General features: G+C 45.1%; 1 protein-coding gene across 1 annotated transcript in view; it reads left to right on the top strand.

Moving 5' to 3' along the window:
* Positions 1–14017: 14017 nt before the first annotated feature.
* CYP2F1 (cytochrome P450 family 2 subfamily F member 1) overlaps positions 14018–17430 on the top strand; it is a 16710-nt gene continuing 13297 nt past the window's right edge. Inside the window, exons 1-3 of the mRNA XM_071086891.1 lie at positions 14018–14262; positions 15998–16189; positions 16285–16447. Coding sequence (XP_070942992.1) covers positions 14089–14262; positions 15998–16189; positions 16285–16447 — 529 coding nt within the window. The 5' untranslated portion in view covers positions 14018–14088. The remainder of the gene's footprint in view (positions 14263–15997; positions 16190–16284; positions 16448–17430) is intronic.

Here is a 17430-nt window from a genome sequence, read left to right on the forward strand (position 1 = left end):
AAGCCATGACAGAGTGTACCTGGAAAATTGGGACACTCCATTTTCCCAAATACTGCACTTTTCCAGTGGTCTTAGCAAACAGCACACCAGGAAATTACATCCCACGCCTAGCTCGGCAGGTCCAACACCCACAGAGCCTTGCTCACTGCTAGTGCAGCAGTCTGAGATCGAACTGTGAGGCAGCAGCCTGGCTAGGGGACGGGTGTCTGCCATTGCTGAGGCATGAGTAGGTAAAAAGCATACAGGGAAGCTCGAACTGGGTGGAGCCCTTTGCAGCTCAGCAAGGCCTGTTGCCTCTGTACATTCCACCTCTGGGGGCAGGGCATAGCTAAACAAAAGGCAGCAGAAACTTCTGCAAACTTAAACGTTCCTGTCTGACAGCTCTGAAGAGAGCAATGGTGCTCTGAACACAGTGTTTGAGCTCTGAGAACGGACAGACTGCCTCCTCAAGTGGGTCCCTGAACTCCATGTAGCCTAACTGGGAGACACCTCCCAGGAGGGACCAACTGACACCTCATACAGGTGGGTGCCCCTCTGGGATGAAGCTTCCAGAGGAAGGATCAGGCAGCAATATTTGCTGTTCTGCAGCTTCCACTGGTGATACACAGGAAAACAGGGTCTGGAGTGGACCTCCAGCAAACTCCAAGAGACTTGAAGCTGAGGGAACTGACTGTTAGAAGTAAAACTAATTAACAGAAAGGAATAGCATCAACATCAACAAAAAGGACAACCACACCAAAACCCCATCTGTAGGCCACCAGCATCAAAGACCAAAGGTAGATAAAAATACAAAGATGGGGAGAAACCAGAGGAGAAAATCTGAAAATTCTAAAAACCAGAGCACCTCTTCTCCTCCAAAAGATCACAGCTCCTCACCAGCAATGGAACAAAGCTGGATGAAAATGACTTTGATGAGCTGCCAGAAGTAGGCTTCAGAAGGTCAGTAATAACAAACTTCTTTGAGCTAAAGGAGAATGTTCGAACCAATCACAAGGAAGCTAAAACCCTTGAAAAAAGATTAGACAAATGGCCGACTAGAATAACCAGTGTAGAGAAGACCTTAAATGACCTGATGGAGCTGAAAACCATGGCACAAGAACTACATGACACAAGCACAAGCTTAAGTAGCAAATTCAACCAAGTGGAAGAAAGGGTCTCAGTAACTGAAGATCAAATTAATGAAATTAAGTGAGAAAACAAGGTTAGAGAAAAAAGAGTAAAAAGAAATGAACAAAGCCTCCAAGAAATATGGCACTATGTGAAAAGACCAAATCTACATTTGATTGGTGTACCTAAAAGTGATGGGGAGAATGGAACCAAGTTGAAAAACACTCTTCAGGATATTATCCAGGAGAACTTCCCCAACCTGGCAAGGCAGGCCAACATTCAAATTTGGGAAATACAGAGAACACCACAAAGATACTCCTTAAGAAGAGCAACTCCAAGACACATAATTGTCAGATTCAACAAGATTGAAATGAAAGAAAAAATGTTAAGGGCAGCCAGAGAGAATGGCTGTGTTACCCACAAAGGGAAGCCCATCAGACTAACAGCGGATCTCTCGACAGAAACTCTACAAGCCAGAAGAGAGTGGGGGCCAATATTCAACATTCTTAAAGAAAGAATTTTCAACCCAGAATTTCATATCCAGCCAAACTAAGTTTCATAAGTGAAGGAGAAATAAAAACATTTACAGACAAGCAAATGCTGAGAGATTTTGTCACCACCAGGCCTGCCTTATAAGAGCTCCTGAAGGAAGCACTAAACATGGAAAGGAACAACATGTACCAGCCACTGCAAAAACATGCCAAATTGTAAAGACCGTCAATGCTAGGAAGAAACTGCATCAACTAATGGGCAAAATAACCAGCTAACATCATAATGACAAGATCAAATTCACACATAAAAATATTAACCTTAAATGTAAATGGGCTAAATGCCTCAATTAAAAGACACAGACTGGCAAATTGGATAAAGAGTCAAGACCCATCAGTGTGCCATATTCAAGAGACCTGTCTCACGTGCAGAGACACACATAGGCTCAAAATAAAGGGATGGAGGAAGATCTACCAAGCAAATGGAAAGCAAAAAGAAGCAGGGGTTGCAATCCTAGTCTCTCATAAGACAGACTTTAAACCAACAAAGATGAGAAGAGACCAAGAAGGCCATTACATAGTGGTAAAGGGATCAATTCAACAAAAAGAGCTAACTATCCTAAATATATATGCACCCAATACTGGAGCACCCAGATTCATAAAGCAAGTCCTTAGAGACCTACAAAGAGACTTAGACTCCCACACAATAATAATGGGAGACTTTAACACCCCACTGTCACTATTAGATCAAGACCGAAGGTTAATAAGGATATCCAGGAATTGAACTCAGCTCTGCACTAAGTGGACCTAATAGACGTCTACTGAACTCTCCATCCAAAATCAACAGAATATACATTCTTCTCAGCACCACATCACAATTATTCCAAAATTGACCACACAGGTGGAAGTAAAGCACTCTTCAGCAAATGTAAAAGAACAGAAATCACCACAAACTGTCTCTCAGACCACAATGGAATCAAATTAGAATTCAGGATTAAGAAACTCACTCAAAACTGCACAACTACATGGAAACTGAACAACCTGCTCCTGAATGACTACTGGGTACATAACAAAATGAAGGCAGAAATAAAGATGCTCTTTGAAACCAATGAGAAAAAAGACAAGATGTTCCATAATCTCTGGGACACATTTAAAGCAGTGTGTAGAGGGAAATTTATAGCACTAAATGCCCACAAGAGAAAGCAGGAAAGATCTAAAATCAACACCATAACATCACGATTAAAAGAACTAGAGAAGCAAGAGCAAACACATTTAAAAGTTAGCAGAAGGCAAGAAATAACTAACATCAGAGCAGAACTGAAGGAGATAGAGACACAAAAAACCCTTCAAAAAAATCAATCCAGGAGCTGCTTTTTGAAAAGATCAACAAAATAGATAGACTGCTAGCAAGACTAATAAGAAAAGAGGGAAGAATCAAATAGACTCAATAAAAAATGTTAAAGGGGATATCACAACCAATTCCACAGAAATACAAACTACCATCAGAGAAAACTATAAACACCTCTATGCAAATAAACTAGAAAATCTGGAAGAAACAGATAAATTCCTGGACACATACACCCTCTTAAGACTAAACCAGAAAGAATTTAAATCTCTGAATAGACCAATAACAGGTTCTGAAATTCAGGCAATAATTAATAGCCTACCAACCAAAAAATGTCTAGGACCAGAGGGATTCACAGCTGAATTCTAACAGAGGTACAAAGACGAGATGGTATCATTCCTTCTGAAACTATTCCAATCAATAGAAAAAGAGGGAATCCTCCCTAACTCATTTTATGAGGCCACCATCATCCTAATACCAAAGCCTGGCAGAAACACAACAAAAAAAGAGAATTTTAGACCAATATCCCTGATGAACATCAATGTGAAAATCCTCAATAAAATACTGGCAAACTGAATCCAGCATCTCATGAAAAAGCTTATCCACCACGCTCAAGTTGGCTTCACACCTGGAATGCAAGGCTAGTTCTACATATGCAAATCAATAAACGTAATCCATCACATAAACAGAACCATCAACAAAAACCACATGATTATCTCAATAGACACAGAAAAGGCCCTCAACAAAATTCAACAGCACTTCATGCTAAAAACCCTCAATAAACTATGTATTGATGGAAGGTATCTCAAAATAATAAGAGCTATGTATGACAAATCCACAGTCAGTATCATACTGAATGGGCAAAAACTGGAAGCATTCCCTTTGAAAACTGGCATAAGACAGGGATGTCCTCTCTCACCACTCTATTCAATATAGTGTTGCAAGTTCTGGCCAGGGCAATCAGGTAAGAAAAAGAAATAAAAGGTATTCAGTTAGGAAAAGAGGAAGCCAAATTGTCCCTATTTGCAGATGACATGATTCTATATTTAGAAAACCCCATCATCTCAGCCCAAAATCTCTTTAAGCTGATAAGCAATTTCAGCAAAATCTCGGGATACAAAATCAATGTGCAAAAATCACAAGCATTCCTATATACCAATAACAGACAAACAGAGAGCCAAATCATGAGTGAACTGTCATTCACAATTCCTACAAAGGGAATAAAATACCTAGGAATCCAACTTACAAGGGATGTGAAGAACCTCTTCAAGGAGAACTACAAACCACTGCTCAACGAAATAAAAGAGGACACAAACAAATGGAGGAACATTCCATGCTCATGGATAGGAAGAATCAATCTCATGAAAATGGCCATACTGCCCAAGGTAATTTATAGATTCAATGCCATCCACATCAAGCTACCAGTGACTTTCTTCACAGATTTGGAAAAAACTACTTTAAAGCTCATATGGAACCAAAAAAGAGCCCACATTGACAAACCAATCCTAAGCAAAAAGAACAAAGCTGGAGTCATCATGCTGCCTGTTTCAAACTATACTACAAGGCTACAGTAACCAAAACAGCATGGTACTGGTACCAAAACAGAGATATAGACCAATGGAATGGAACAGAGTCCTCAGAAATAACACCACACATCTACAACTATCTGATCTTTGAAAAACCTGACAAAAACAAGAAATGGGGAAAGGATTCCCTATGTAATAAATGATTCTGGGAAAACTGGCTAGTGATATGTAGAAAGCTGTAACTGGATCCCCTTCTTACACCTTATACAAAAATTAATTCAAGATGGATTAAAGACTTAAATGTTAGACCTAAAACCATAAAAACCCTAGAAGAAAACCTAGGTAATACCATTCAGGACATAGGCATGGGCAAGGACTTCATGACTAAAACACCAAAAGCAATGGCAACAAATGCCAAATCAGACAAATGAGATCTAATTAAACTAAAGAGCTTCTGCACAGCAAAAGAAACTACCATGAGAGTGAACAGGTAAGCTACAGAATGGGAGAAAAATTTTGCAATATACCCATCTGACAAAGGGCTAATATCCAGAATCTACAAAGAACTCAAACAAATTTACAAGAAAAAATAAACAACCCCATCAAAAAGTGGGCAAAGCATATGAACAGACACTTCTCAAAAGAAGACATTTATGCAGCCAACAGACACATGAAAAAATGTTCATCAGAGGAATGCAAATCAAAACCACAATGAGATATGATCTCACACCAGTTAGAATGATGATCTTCAAAAAGTCAGGAAACAACAAATGCTGAAGAAGATGTGGAGAAATAGGAATGCTTTTTTTTTTTTTTTTTTGAGACGGAGTCTCACTCTGTCGCCCAGGCTGGAGTGCAGTGGCCGGATCCCAGCTCACTGCAAGCTCCGCCTCCCGGGTTTACGCCATTCTCCTGCCTCAGCCTCCCGAGTAGCTGGGACTACAGGTGCCCACCACCTCACCCGGCTAGTTTTTTGTATGTTTTTTGGTAGAGACGGGGTTTCACCGTGTTAGCCAGGATGGTCTTGATCTCCTGACCTTGTGATCCACCCGTCTTGGCCTCCCAAGGAATGCTTTTACACTGTTGGTGGAAGTGTAAACTAGTTCAACCATTGTGGAAGACAGTGTGGCGATTCCTCAAAGATCTAGAGCTAGAAATACCATTTGACCCAGTGATCCCATTACTGGGCATATACCCAAAGGATTATAAATCATGCTACTATAAAGACACATGCACACGTATGTTTATTACAGTACTATTCACAATAGCCAAGACTTAGAACCAACCCAAATGTCAATCAATGATAGACTGGATTAAGAAAATGTGGCACATGTACACCGTGGAATACTATGCAGCCATAAAAAAGGATGAGTTCATGTCCTTTGCAGGAACAAGGATGAAGCTGGAAACTATCATTCTGAGAAACCTATCACAAGGACAGATACCAAACACCACATGTTCTCACTCATAGGTGGGAATTGAACAATGAGAAGACTTGGTCCCAGGGTGGGGAACATCACACACTGGGGCTTGTCATGGGGTGGGAGACTGGGAAAGGGATACCACTGGGAGAAATACCTAATGTAAATGAGGGATTGATGGGTGCAGTGGCCCAGCATGACACATGTATACTTATGTAATGCCCCTGCACGTTGTACATATGTACCCTACAACTGAAAGTATAATAATTTTAAAAAAGGACCTGGAATTCGAGTTACATAGGAAGAGTAAGTTCAGGAGATCTACTCTACAGCATGGTGACTATAGTTAATGATGATAAAGCGTATTTTTGGAAAATGCAGAGAGTGAACATTGAGTTCTCACTACAGAAATGATAACTATGTGTGACAATGCATTGTCAATTGGATAAATTTAACTATTTCACAATATATATACTTTAAAACATCATGTTGCACACAATACAATAAATAATTTTTTTTTTTTGAGACAGGTCTTGCTCTGTTGCCCAGGCTGGAATGCAGTGCTGCCGTCGTGGCTCACTGCAGCCTGGATCTCCCAGGCTCAAGTTATCCCCCCACCTCAACCCCCAAGTAGCTGGAACTACAGGTGCATGTTCAGGGTTTTTGTGCTGTTTTTTTTTTTTATTTTTGTGGGTACATAGTAGGTATATATATTTATGGGGTACATGAGGTGTTTTGATACAGGCATGCAATGTGAAATAAGCACTTCATGGAGAATGGGGCATCCATCCCCTCAAGCATTTGTCCTTTGAGTTGCAAACAATCCAATTACATTTTTTTAAATTATTTTAAAATATACAATTCAGGTATTATTGACTACAGTCGCCCTGTGGTGCTATCAAGTAGCAAGTCTTATTTATTCTTTCTAACCATTTTTTGTACCTGTTAACCATCCCGACCTTCCCCCCAGCCCTCCACTCCCCTTTCCAGCCTCTGGTAACTATCCTTCTACTCTGTGTCCATGAGTTCAATTGTTTTGATTTTTAGATCCCACAAATAAGTGAGACCATGCAATGTTTGTCTTTCTGTGCCTGGCTTGTTTCACTTAACGTAATGATCTCCTAATTTCTTTTTTTAGTCCATTCAATTCTAGATCATCTTCTAATTTTTTTAACTATTTTGTAGACACAGGGTTTTATCATGTTGCCCAGGCTGGTCTCGAACTCCTGAGTTCAAGTGATCCTCCCACTTCTGCCTCTGCCTCCCAAAGTGCTGGGATTACAGATGTGAGCTACCACGCCCAGCCTTTTTTGTTTTGTTTTGTTTTTTCTTTTATCTCACCTGGGACAGATGAGATTCATTTTTAAATACTCAAGTTAAAAAGGGGAGATGGTGGTGGAAGAAGAGATGAAACAAGATCATTTGTGTGTTGAAAACCTCTGGTGATGCATGCATGGATATTTGTTATCCTATTTTCTCTTCTTTTTTTGTTTTGTTTTGTTTTGTTTTTGAGACAGAGCCTTGCTCTGTCATGCAGGCTGTCGTGTCATCCATGGAGCCTGGCCACTCTACTTTTATAGAACTTTGAAAGTTGCCAGGCATGGTGGCTCATGCCTGTAATCCCAGCACTTTGGGAGCTGAGGCGAGCAGATCACCTGAGGTCAGGTGTTTGAGACCAGCCTGATCAACATGGAGAAATCCTGTCTCTACTAAAAATACAAAATTAGCTGGGCGTGGTGGTGCATGCCTGTAATCCCAGCTACTCAGGAGGCTGAGGCAGGAGACTTGCTTGAACCCAGGAAGCAGAGGTTGTGGTGAGCCGAGATCATGCCATTGCACTCCAGCCTGGGCAACAAGAGAGAAACTCCATTTCAAAAAAAAAAAAAAAAAATTCATAATAAAAAGGTTAAGAGAAATGAAGAATGAAGAGGATCAGAGAATGGAGCGGGAACTGAAGGATGACATGGGGTCAAGAGAAGGTCTGGTATTCTCATACACATCTCAGGGAAATGTAAATTGATAAACCACTTGGAAGAGCTGTTTAGCAGCACCCACTAAGGCTAAAATATACCTTATCCTATGGCCCAACAATACCCAAAATAACTGAATGCACAGATTACAAAAAGGCTTGTGTAAGAATGTTCAGGCCAGGCGCTATGGCTCACACCTGTAATCTCAGCACTTTTGGAGGCTGATGCGGGGGGATCATTTGAGGTCAGGAGTTCGAGACCAGCCTGGCCAACATGGTGAAACCCTCCCTCTGCCAAAAGATACAAAAATTAGCTGGGCATGATGGCATGAACCTACAGCCCCAGCTACTCAGGAGGCTGAGGTGGGAGAATCACTGGAACCCAGGAGGTAGAGGCTGTAGTGAGCAGAGATCATGCCATTGCACTCCAGCCTACATGACAGAGAGAAAGCTGGTCTCAAAAAAATAAAAATAAAAAAGAATGTTCAGAGCAGCTTATAGCCAAAAACTGGAAACAAACCAAATGTTCATCAACAGATGAATGGATAAAGAAATTACGGTATATTCATACAATGAAATACATTAGCAAGGGTGGCACAGTGACCCATGCCTATAATCCCAGCACTTTGGGAGACTGACACAGGCAAATCGCTTAAGGCCAAGCCTTCAGGACCAACCTGGGCAACATAGTGAGACTCCACCTATAAAAAAATAAAAAACAAAAAAATTAGCTGAACATGGTGGTACGGGCCTGTAGTCCCAGGTAATTGGGGTGCCAAGGCAGGAGGACCACTTAAGCTCAGGAGGTAAAAGAAAGAGGGAAGGAAGGGAGGGAGGAAGGGAAGGGAGGGAGGGAGGGAGGGAGGGAGGGAGGGAGGGAGGGAGGAAGGAAGGAAGGAAGGAAGGAAGGAAGGAAGGAAGGAAGGAAGGAAGGAAGGAAGGGGCAATACATACCATTATACCATTTCTGGTGTGTGTTTTTTAATAGCCATCCTAATGAACATGAAGTGATATCTCTTGCTTTTGATTTGCATTTCCCAAGACGGCTAGTGATTTTGAACATCTTTTCATAAAAGGGTCTTTTTAAGATGGGAGAAATACAGCTTATTGGGGGGTTTTTTGCTTGTTTTGTTTTGTTTTGTTTTGTTTTGTTTTGTTTTTTTGAGACAGAGTCTCGCTCTGTCGCGCAGACTGGAGTGCAATGGTGTGATCTCAGCTCATTGCAAACTCTGCCTCCTGGGTTCAAGCAATTCTCCTGCCTCAGCCTCCTGGGACTACAGGCCCAGGACACCATGACCAGTTATTTTTGTATTTGTAGTAGAGTTGGGGTTTCACCATGTTAGCCAGGCTGGTCTCAAACTCCTGACCTCTAGTGATCTGCCCACCTCGGCCTCCCAAAATGCTGGGATTACAGGCATGAGCCACCATGCCCGGCCAGCTTATTGGATCTTTATGAAAAATATTCAATAGAGAGAAGAAAACAATCACACAGGAAGTGAAAACATGACACAGGCACTTTGGAAACGAGTTTGAAAGTTTCTTATAAATATACACTTATCATAGAACCCAGCAGTCACATTCACAGCTATGTCTAGATAGATGAAACATAGATCCCCACAAAGACATATGCATATATACCAAGAATAATACATATTATTACTTACAATAGCCAGACCTTGGAAACAATCCACATTTCCATCAACCGGTGAAAAGCAAATTGTGGCACATCTACATGAGGTGACATACTACTCCTCAATGAAAAGGAATGAGCTTCTGATGTATGTAACACATGGCTGACTCTCAAAAGCATTACATATGCTTCCCAGAAGCAGCCTTGGCATACAGAAGAAAGGCCCAGCCATATATTTTCATTTATATGAAATGTAGATCGATAGTAGGAGGAAAAAGCTAGAACAGGGCTGGATGCAGTGGCTCAAGCCTGTAATCCCAGCACTTTGGGAGGCTGAGGCGGAAGGACTGCTTGAGCCCAGGAGTTCAAGATCAGCCTGGGCAACATAGGGAGACCTCTGCCTCTACAAAATTGTTTAAAATTAGCCAGTTGTGATGGCACATGCCTGTACTTCCAGCTACTCGGGAGGCTGAGGCAGGAGTATCGCTTGAGCCGGGGAGGTCGAGGTTGCAGTGAACAGTGATCACACCACTGCACTCCAGCCTGGGAGACAGAGCAAGACCCTGTCTCAAAAGAAGAGAAAAAAAACTAGAACAGCGGTTGCCCACAAGAGATGGAGCATGGTTGACTAGGAAGGAGTATGAAAGAGTGTTCTTCTTCTTCTTCTTCTTCTTCTTATTATTATTATTATTATTATTACTATTATTATTATTTTAGAGAAGGGTCTCTCTTTGTCACCCAGGCTGGAGTGCAGTGGTGTGGTCATAGCTCACTGTAACCTGGAACTCCTGGGCGCAAGTGATCTTCCACCTCAGCCTTTCAAGTAGTTGAGATCACAGGTGTGCACCACCACACTTAGCTATTGTTTTTTTCTTTTTTTTAATAGAGACGGGGGTCTGGCAATGTTGCGCAGCCTGGTCTCAGTTTTCTGGCCTCAAGTGATCCTCCCACCTCATCCTCCTCTAGCTAGGTTTACAGGCACAAACCACCAGGCCCAGCTCCAAGAGAACTTTCTAGGATGATAAAAATATTCTGTTATCTTCATAGGGATTTGGATGCATTCAAAATTCAACAAATGTTCGCTTACAACGTGTGTATTTCATCACATGTAAATTTTACCTAAAGGAATTGTTAAGGCAAAACTCCACCTACACTCGTTCACATGAGCTATGACCCAGTAAAAAGAATCAGGTCCTCCAGTTGGCGATGGAATGGGATCTGGCACAGCAAGGGGGGCTCGCCTAAGCCTGACATGGGACAGTGTGTGGTTCTAGCAGGAAGGAAGGCTGCACGTGCCGTCCAGATGCCAGTGGGCAGGAGGACAGGATGGTGGAGGATGCTCCCGCCCACTGCCCATTGCTGCCGTTCTCTCCATGAGATAAGAAGCGGGATCATCAACACAGAGTGAGGTGAGTGAAGAGCGTTTTGGAGTTTGAGGAGGCAGGAAGAAAAGGATAGGAACAGGGCGGGGGGGAAGTCCCAAGAGAGGACAACGAAAGGCGAGCCATTCTTCCACCATGGAGTGTGTTTCGGTTTTCTGCAATACGCCAGCGGTTCTCAACTGGGTTGATTTTTTTCCTCCCAAGGGGACATTCAATAATATCTGGAGTCATGTTTGTTTGTAACAACTGGTAGGGAGTGAGTGGGTTCTGTCATCTACTGAGTAGAAACCAAGGGCGCCACTAAACATCCTACCATACACAGGACACGGCCCCCACCACCCCACGAAGGCCCAAGACATCAACAGCGGTGAGCTGAGAAACTGCTATACATCCCTTCCTTGCCCCAAGTTCCCTCTGTAGCAGGACAGCACGTCAGACCAACAGAACTCAAAGCCTCTTAAAACTCCCCTTCTTGGCCACACATGGTGGCTCACACCCGTAATCCCCAGGGGCCCAGGTGGGAGGATCGCTTGAGCCCAGGAGTTGGGGACCAGCCTGGGTGACATAGCAAGATCTCATCTCTACTAAAAATTTTAAAAATTAGCCAGGTGTGGTGATACACGCCTGTAGTCCCAGCTACTTGGGAGGCTGAAGCAGGAGAATCCCTGGGGCCCAGGAGATCGAGGCTGCAATGAGCTATGATCACACCACTACACTCCAGTCTGGGTGACAGAGTGAGACTCTGTGTCAAAACAAACTAACTAACTGCCCTTCTCATAAATCCCAGTTTCCCCAATCAGGTGGTCTCATTAGACCAATCTCCTTCCTTCCTTCCTTCCTTCCTTCCTTCCTTCCTTCCTTCCTTCCTTCCTTCCTTCCTTCCTTCCTTCCTTCCTTCCTTCCTTCCTTCCTTCCTTCCTTCCTTCCTTCCTTCCTTCCTTCCTTCCTTCCTTCCTTCCTTCCTTCCTTCCTTCCTTCCTTCCTTCCTTCCTTCCTTCCTTCCTTCCTTCCTTCCTTCCTTCCTTCCTTCCTTCCTTCCTTCCTTCCTTCCTTCCTTCCTTTCTTTCTTTCTTTCTTTCTTTCCTTTCTTTCTTCTTTCTTTCTTTGAGTCAGAGTTTCACTCTTGTTGCTCAGGCTGGAGTATAATGGTGCAATCTCGCCTCACTGCAACCTCTGCCTCCCGGGTTCAAGCGATTCTCCTGCCTCAGCCTCCTGAGTAGCTGGGATTATAGGCATGCACCACTATGCCTGGCTAAATTTTTTTTTTTTTTTGTATTTTTAGTAGAGACAGCGTTTTGCCATGTTGGTCAGGCTGTCTCAAACTCCTGACCTCAGGTGATCCACCCACCTCAGCCTCCCAAAGTGCTGGGATTACAAGTATGAGCTACCACGCCCGGCCTCATTAAGCCCCTCTTAACCAAGTTCTAAGGTGAGGGATAAGCTGCTTATAGGGTTGGCATGCATCCAGCACTGCACCCTCCCCTTAAAGGTAGGGAGTAGATGCCAAGGGAAACTAGAGCTATATAATCCCATCATCAAGCCTTCAGCCCTCTTCCAGGACCTGCCCCAACCTGCCTTCCCAGGACTGAAACAACAGCATGGGTCCCACCTCCATCCCACCATACGCCTGGGACCTAGGGTGTCAAATTCCCCAGGACCTCCAAACACTTCCTCCTCTGCCCCTCTGAGAACAGCAATCCTGGTGCACACCCACGAACCTGTGTGGGTAGTTTACCTCCACCTGGCCTCCCAGACCTTTGACCTCAGGGGCTTTCCACCCAGCCCAGTCCCTGGCACCAGAGCCCTGGCCCAGCTCCAGGTTTTGCAATCTCCCTTTGTGACCTGGCCAGGAGGTGGGTAACTAGGGCCAGTTTTTGTTTGTTTGTTTTTGAGACTCTGTTGCCGAGGCTGGAGTGCAGTGGTGTGATCTTGGCTCATTGCAACCTCCACCTCCTGAGTTCAAGCGATTCTCCTGCCTCAGCCTCCCAAGTAGCTTGGACTACAGGTGTGAGCCACCATGCCCAGCTAAATTTTTGTATTATTAGTAGAGACGAAGTTTCACCATGTTGGCCAGGCTGGTCTCGAACTCCTGACTTCAGGAGATCCACCCACCTCGGCCTCCCAAAGTGCTGGGACTACAGGCACGAGCCACCCTGCCCAGCCTACTAGGGCAAGTTTCTAAGGCAGGAGCCAAGAGTAGACATGGCTGGTGGGGTGTTCGGGAGGGCAGCAGGAGGGCTGTTTATGAGCCGGTGGTGGGAGAGACTGTCATTCTAGTCTGAGAGCCTGTTTCCCTGTGGCTTCCAGCTCTGTCCTTCTCCTAAACACTCCTTCAACCTCAGCCTGGCTTCAGTCCCACCAAGTGCAGTGTGACTCGTGGAGACATGAGAGACAGAGAGAGTGAGAGACCGGAGAGATCAGGAGAGAGTGACTGAGAAGGACTTACAGGGAGATCAGGGAGAGACGCAGAGAGAAGGAGAAAGCCCAGAGAGCAGAAGAAATGAAGACCCAGAATTGAACAATGAGATCACTTGGACATGGGAAGGGGATCATCACACACCGGGGCCTATTGTGGGGAGGGGGGAGGGGGGAGGGATGGTATTGGGAGTTATACCTGATGTAAATGACGAGTTGATGGGTGCTGATGAGTTGATGGGTGCAGCACACCAACATGGCACACGTATACATATGTAACAAACCTGCACATTGTGCACGTGTACCCTAGAACTTAAAGTATAAAAAAAAAAAAAAAAAAAGAAATGAAGACCCAGAAACACCGAGGGAGAGACAAATAGAGACACAGAGACACAAAAAGATTGAGAAGCAGAGACTGTAGAGGCAGAAGTAAAGCAAGACATAGCATTTCAAAGACCCATGCAAGGGACAGGGAACGACAAGAAGAGCTATGCTCTGGAGAGAAACGGACATAGCCAGGGCCACTCGGCCCATCAGTGGCAGAACTTTACTTGAACCCAGAGAAAGAGAACCAAGTGCCCCAAATACAAAAGGGACCCAGCCCCCATCCCTGGCCCATCATTTTGCCACAGCCCCACAACTACCCCATTCCCTCTACCCCAAAACCAGGCCCAGGGTCTGAATGGCAAAAAAAAAAAAAAAGAAAGAAGAAAGCTTTGCCCCATCCCAGGAGGGCCCACCAGGTGTGGCCCCCTCCCACGGCACCTTTCCAGTTTGCGGTGAGCCCTGGGGCCACAGGAAAGGTATGGCAGGATGGTGGGAGGGAATTAAAGTTCACTGTGAGAACAAGAAAAGGGGGGTTAAGGAGGAGGGTGTGGGCAGAAACAACTTAAGAACAACCTCTGCCCACCCGAGCACACCCAGAGCTGCAGAGTACATGTCTGGAGCGGCCTGGCCAGTGTCTCCTGCAGCTCAGCAGGTAAAGGGCCCGGGCGAGGGATGCAGAGGAGGAGGGAGTGGCTCCCAAGAGAGGCTGGGTCGCCAGCTCCAATCTCTGTCTCTGAGACTGGCTAGGAATCTTCTTTGCTCTCTCCTCTGAGAGCTCTCGCATCCCTGTTCTGAGCACTGAGATTTCTGTACTGGCACTTCACCCAGCGGGTGGCATCTCTCTCTGCAGTGCGACCCCATGGTTGGCAACACTTGATTCTTTCCTGCCACTGTTTCTGCCTGTGCCCGTCCTCTCTGTTTCAGTCTCTCTCTTTCTCTCTCTCTCTCTCTCTCTTTTTTTTTTGTTTGAGGCTGGAGTGCAGTGGTTCTATCTCGGCTCATCGCAACTTCCACCTCCCGGGTTCAAGCGATTCTCCTGCTTCAGCCTCCTGAGTAGTTGGGATTACAGGCACCCGCCACCACACCTGACTAATTTTTGTGTTTTTAGTAGAGACAGGGTTTCACCATGTTGGCCAGGCTGGTCTCAAGCTCCTGACCTCAGGTGATCCGCCTGCCTCGGCCTCCCAAATGCGAGGATTACAGGCACGAGCCACCGCACCCGGTCTCAGTCCCTTTTGATCTGCCCTTTGCAGCCTACCCATGTCTTTGTGTGGCTCTAACATTTCCTGCCTCTCTTATTCTCTCTCTCTCAATCCCTCTCTCTCTCTCTCTCTCTCTCTGTCTCTGTCTTTCTCCATCTCTATGTGACTCTGTCTTTGTGTATCTGTTTCTGTCTGTCATTCTCTTGCCCTCAGTCTCTGTGTCTAGCTCTGTCTCTTCCTCTCTCTGTCTCTCTCACCCTTTTTCTCTCCATCCTTCCATGTCCATCTCTGTCTCTCAGTCAGTGTCCATCTCGCTGTCTCTCCATTCAATCTCTCTTGTCTTTCCCCAGCTCTGTGTCTGTCTAGTTCTCTCTTTCTTCCTCTGGTCTATGTCAGCCTCTCTCTTTCTGTGACATGCTCTCTAGCTCTCCCTCTCTCTGTGTTTGTCTGTCTCTGTCCCTGTATGTCTTGATCTCTCTTTATCACTGTCTCTGTATGAGAATCAGTCTCTTGACAGACAGGTGATAGATAGATAGATAGATAGATAGATAATAGATAGATGATACATAGATAATAGATTATGATACACAGATAGCAGATAGATGATATAGATAGATAATAGATGATAGATAGATAATAGATCAATGATAACAGATGATAGAAGAATAGATAGATGATTGATGATAGATAGATGATGGATAGATGATAGATAATAGATGAAAGAAAGAAAAGAGAAAGAAAAGAAAGAGAAGAAAGAAACAGAGAAAGAAAGAAGAAAAAAGCAAGCAAGCAAGAAACAAACAAACAAACAAACAGATGAGTGATAGATGATAGATGGCCGATAGGTAGACAGACATCTGTACATATGTAGATTGCTCACTGGTTTTCTGTCTCTCTCGTTATCTTTATGCATATCTCTCAACCTCTCTTAGTCTCTGTTCCTCTATCCCTTGTCTCTCTCCATTTCTGTCTCTGTGTTTCTGTCTCATTATCTGTCTGTATGTTGACTATCTCTGCCTCTTTCCTCCTTTCTCCCTCCCTTCCCCAACTCCTGACCTCTCCCGGTCTCCTTCTCTCCATCTGCCTTCATTTCCAGGGCCTAGGGAAGGCAAGTCTCAGGGGAGATCAGGAAAGGGGAGATCCCACTCTCTCCTCAGCGATGTCCTCTCCCACTTTGCCCTCCAGACGCCAGCAGCTGCCTTCACCATGGACAGCATAAGCACAGCCATCTTACTCCTGCTTCTGGCTCTCGTCTGTCTGCTCCTGACCCTAAGCTCAAGAGATAAGCGAAAGCTGCCTCCAGGACCTAGACCCCTCCCACTCCTGGGAAACCTGCTGCTGCTTCGCTCCCAAAACATGCTGACTTCTCTCACTCAGGTGCAAGGCCCTTAGCTTGGGTGACAGTGGAAGGATCAGGAGGAGGGGGCCCATGGCCACAGGAACCCCTGTAACTTCTGTCTTCTTATCCCTAGCTGAGCAAGGAGTATGGCTCTGTGTACACAGTGCACCTGGGGCCCAGGCGGGTGGTGGTCCTCAGCGGGTACCAAGCCGTGAAGGAGGCCCTGGTGGACCAGGGAGAGGAGTTTAGTGGCCGCGGTGACTACCCTGTCTTTTTCAACTTTACCAAGGGCAATGGTAAGCCTCGTCCTCGTCTCCTCTACTCTGGGCCTTTTCCATATTGAGGGAGGGGGTGAGGGTGGAGACTGTCATCTCAATCTTGATACTCAGGGCTGCTGGCATCACTGATGACACCCAATGCAATGCAGTGAGGTAGTGTTGGTCTACAGTGAAGTCCGTCCCACCTTCCCCACCTCCAGATCCCACCACTGTCCTGAATTCCACTCTTGTACCGCTCCCCATCTCCATCCAACCCCAACCCCATTGTCATCCCAACCCCTAGCTCTATCCCAACCACATCATCAACTTTCCAACTCAATCAAGTGGCCCCGGTTCCCACTGACCACCTCAACCCAATCCCAGTCCCCATCAACCTTTCCCCACATCAACCTTTCACCACATCAACCCCACCTTCATCCCTATTCACAACACTGATGGCATCTCAATCCAACCTTCATTCCCATTATGAACCCTATCCCAGTCCCCACTTTAAATTCTATTATCAACCCCATCCTAGTCCCTTTAGTCAAACTGAATTTTTTTTTTTTTAATCCAAGACGAGGCTTGCTGTGTCACCCAGGTTGGAGTGAAGTGGCACAATGTCAGCCCACTGCAACCTCCGCCTCCCAGGCTCGTGTGATTCTCCTGCCTCAACCTCCTAAGTAGCTGGGACTACAGGTGCACACCACCACACACCTGGCTAATTTTTTTGTGTTTTTAGTAGAGATGGGGTTTTGCCATGTTGGCCAGGCTGGTCTCGAACTCCTAACCTCAGGTGATCCACCTACCTCGGCCTCCCAAATTGTTGGGATTACAGGCCTGAGCCACTGCTCCTGGCCCAAACTGAATTCTACTGCTACTTTTCCCCAACCTCAGTCCCATCTCCTAATCCAATTGCCTATTGAAATTTCCAGTTCCCAGTTCTCGCTTTCAATCTTAAACTCACTACCATCACCAAAACAAACTCATCACATATCTACCCAACCCCAAGCTCAAGTTCA

The sequence above is a fragment of the Macaca nemestrina genome, chromosome 20 (assembly GCF_043159975.1).
Source record: "Macaca nemestrina isolate mMacNem1 chromosome 20, mMacNem.hap1, whole genome shotgun sequence".
NCBI lineage: Eukaryota > Metazoa > Chordata > Mammalia > Primates > Cercopithecidae > Macaca > Macaca nemestrina.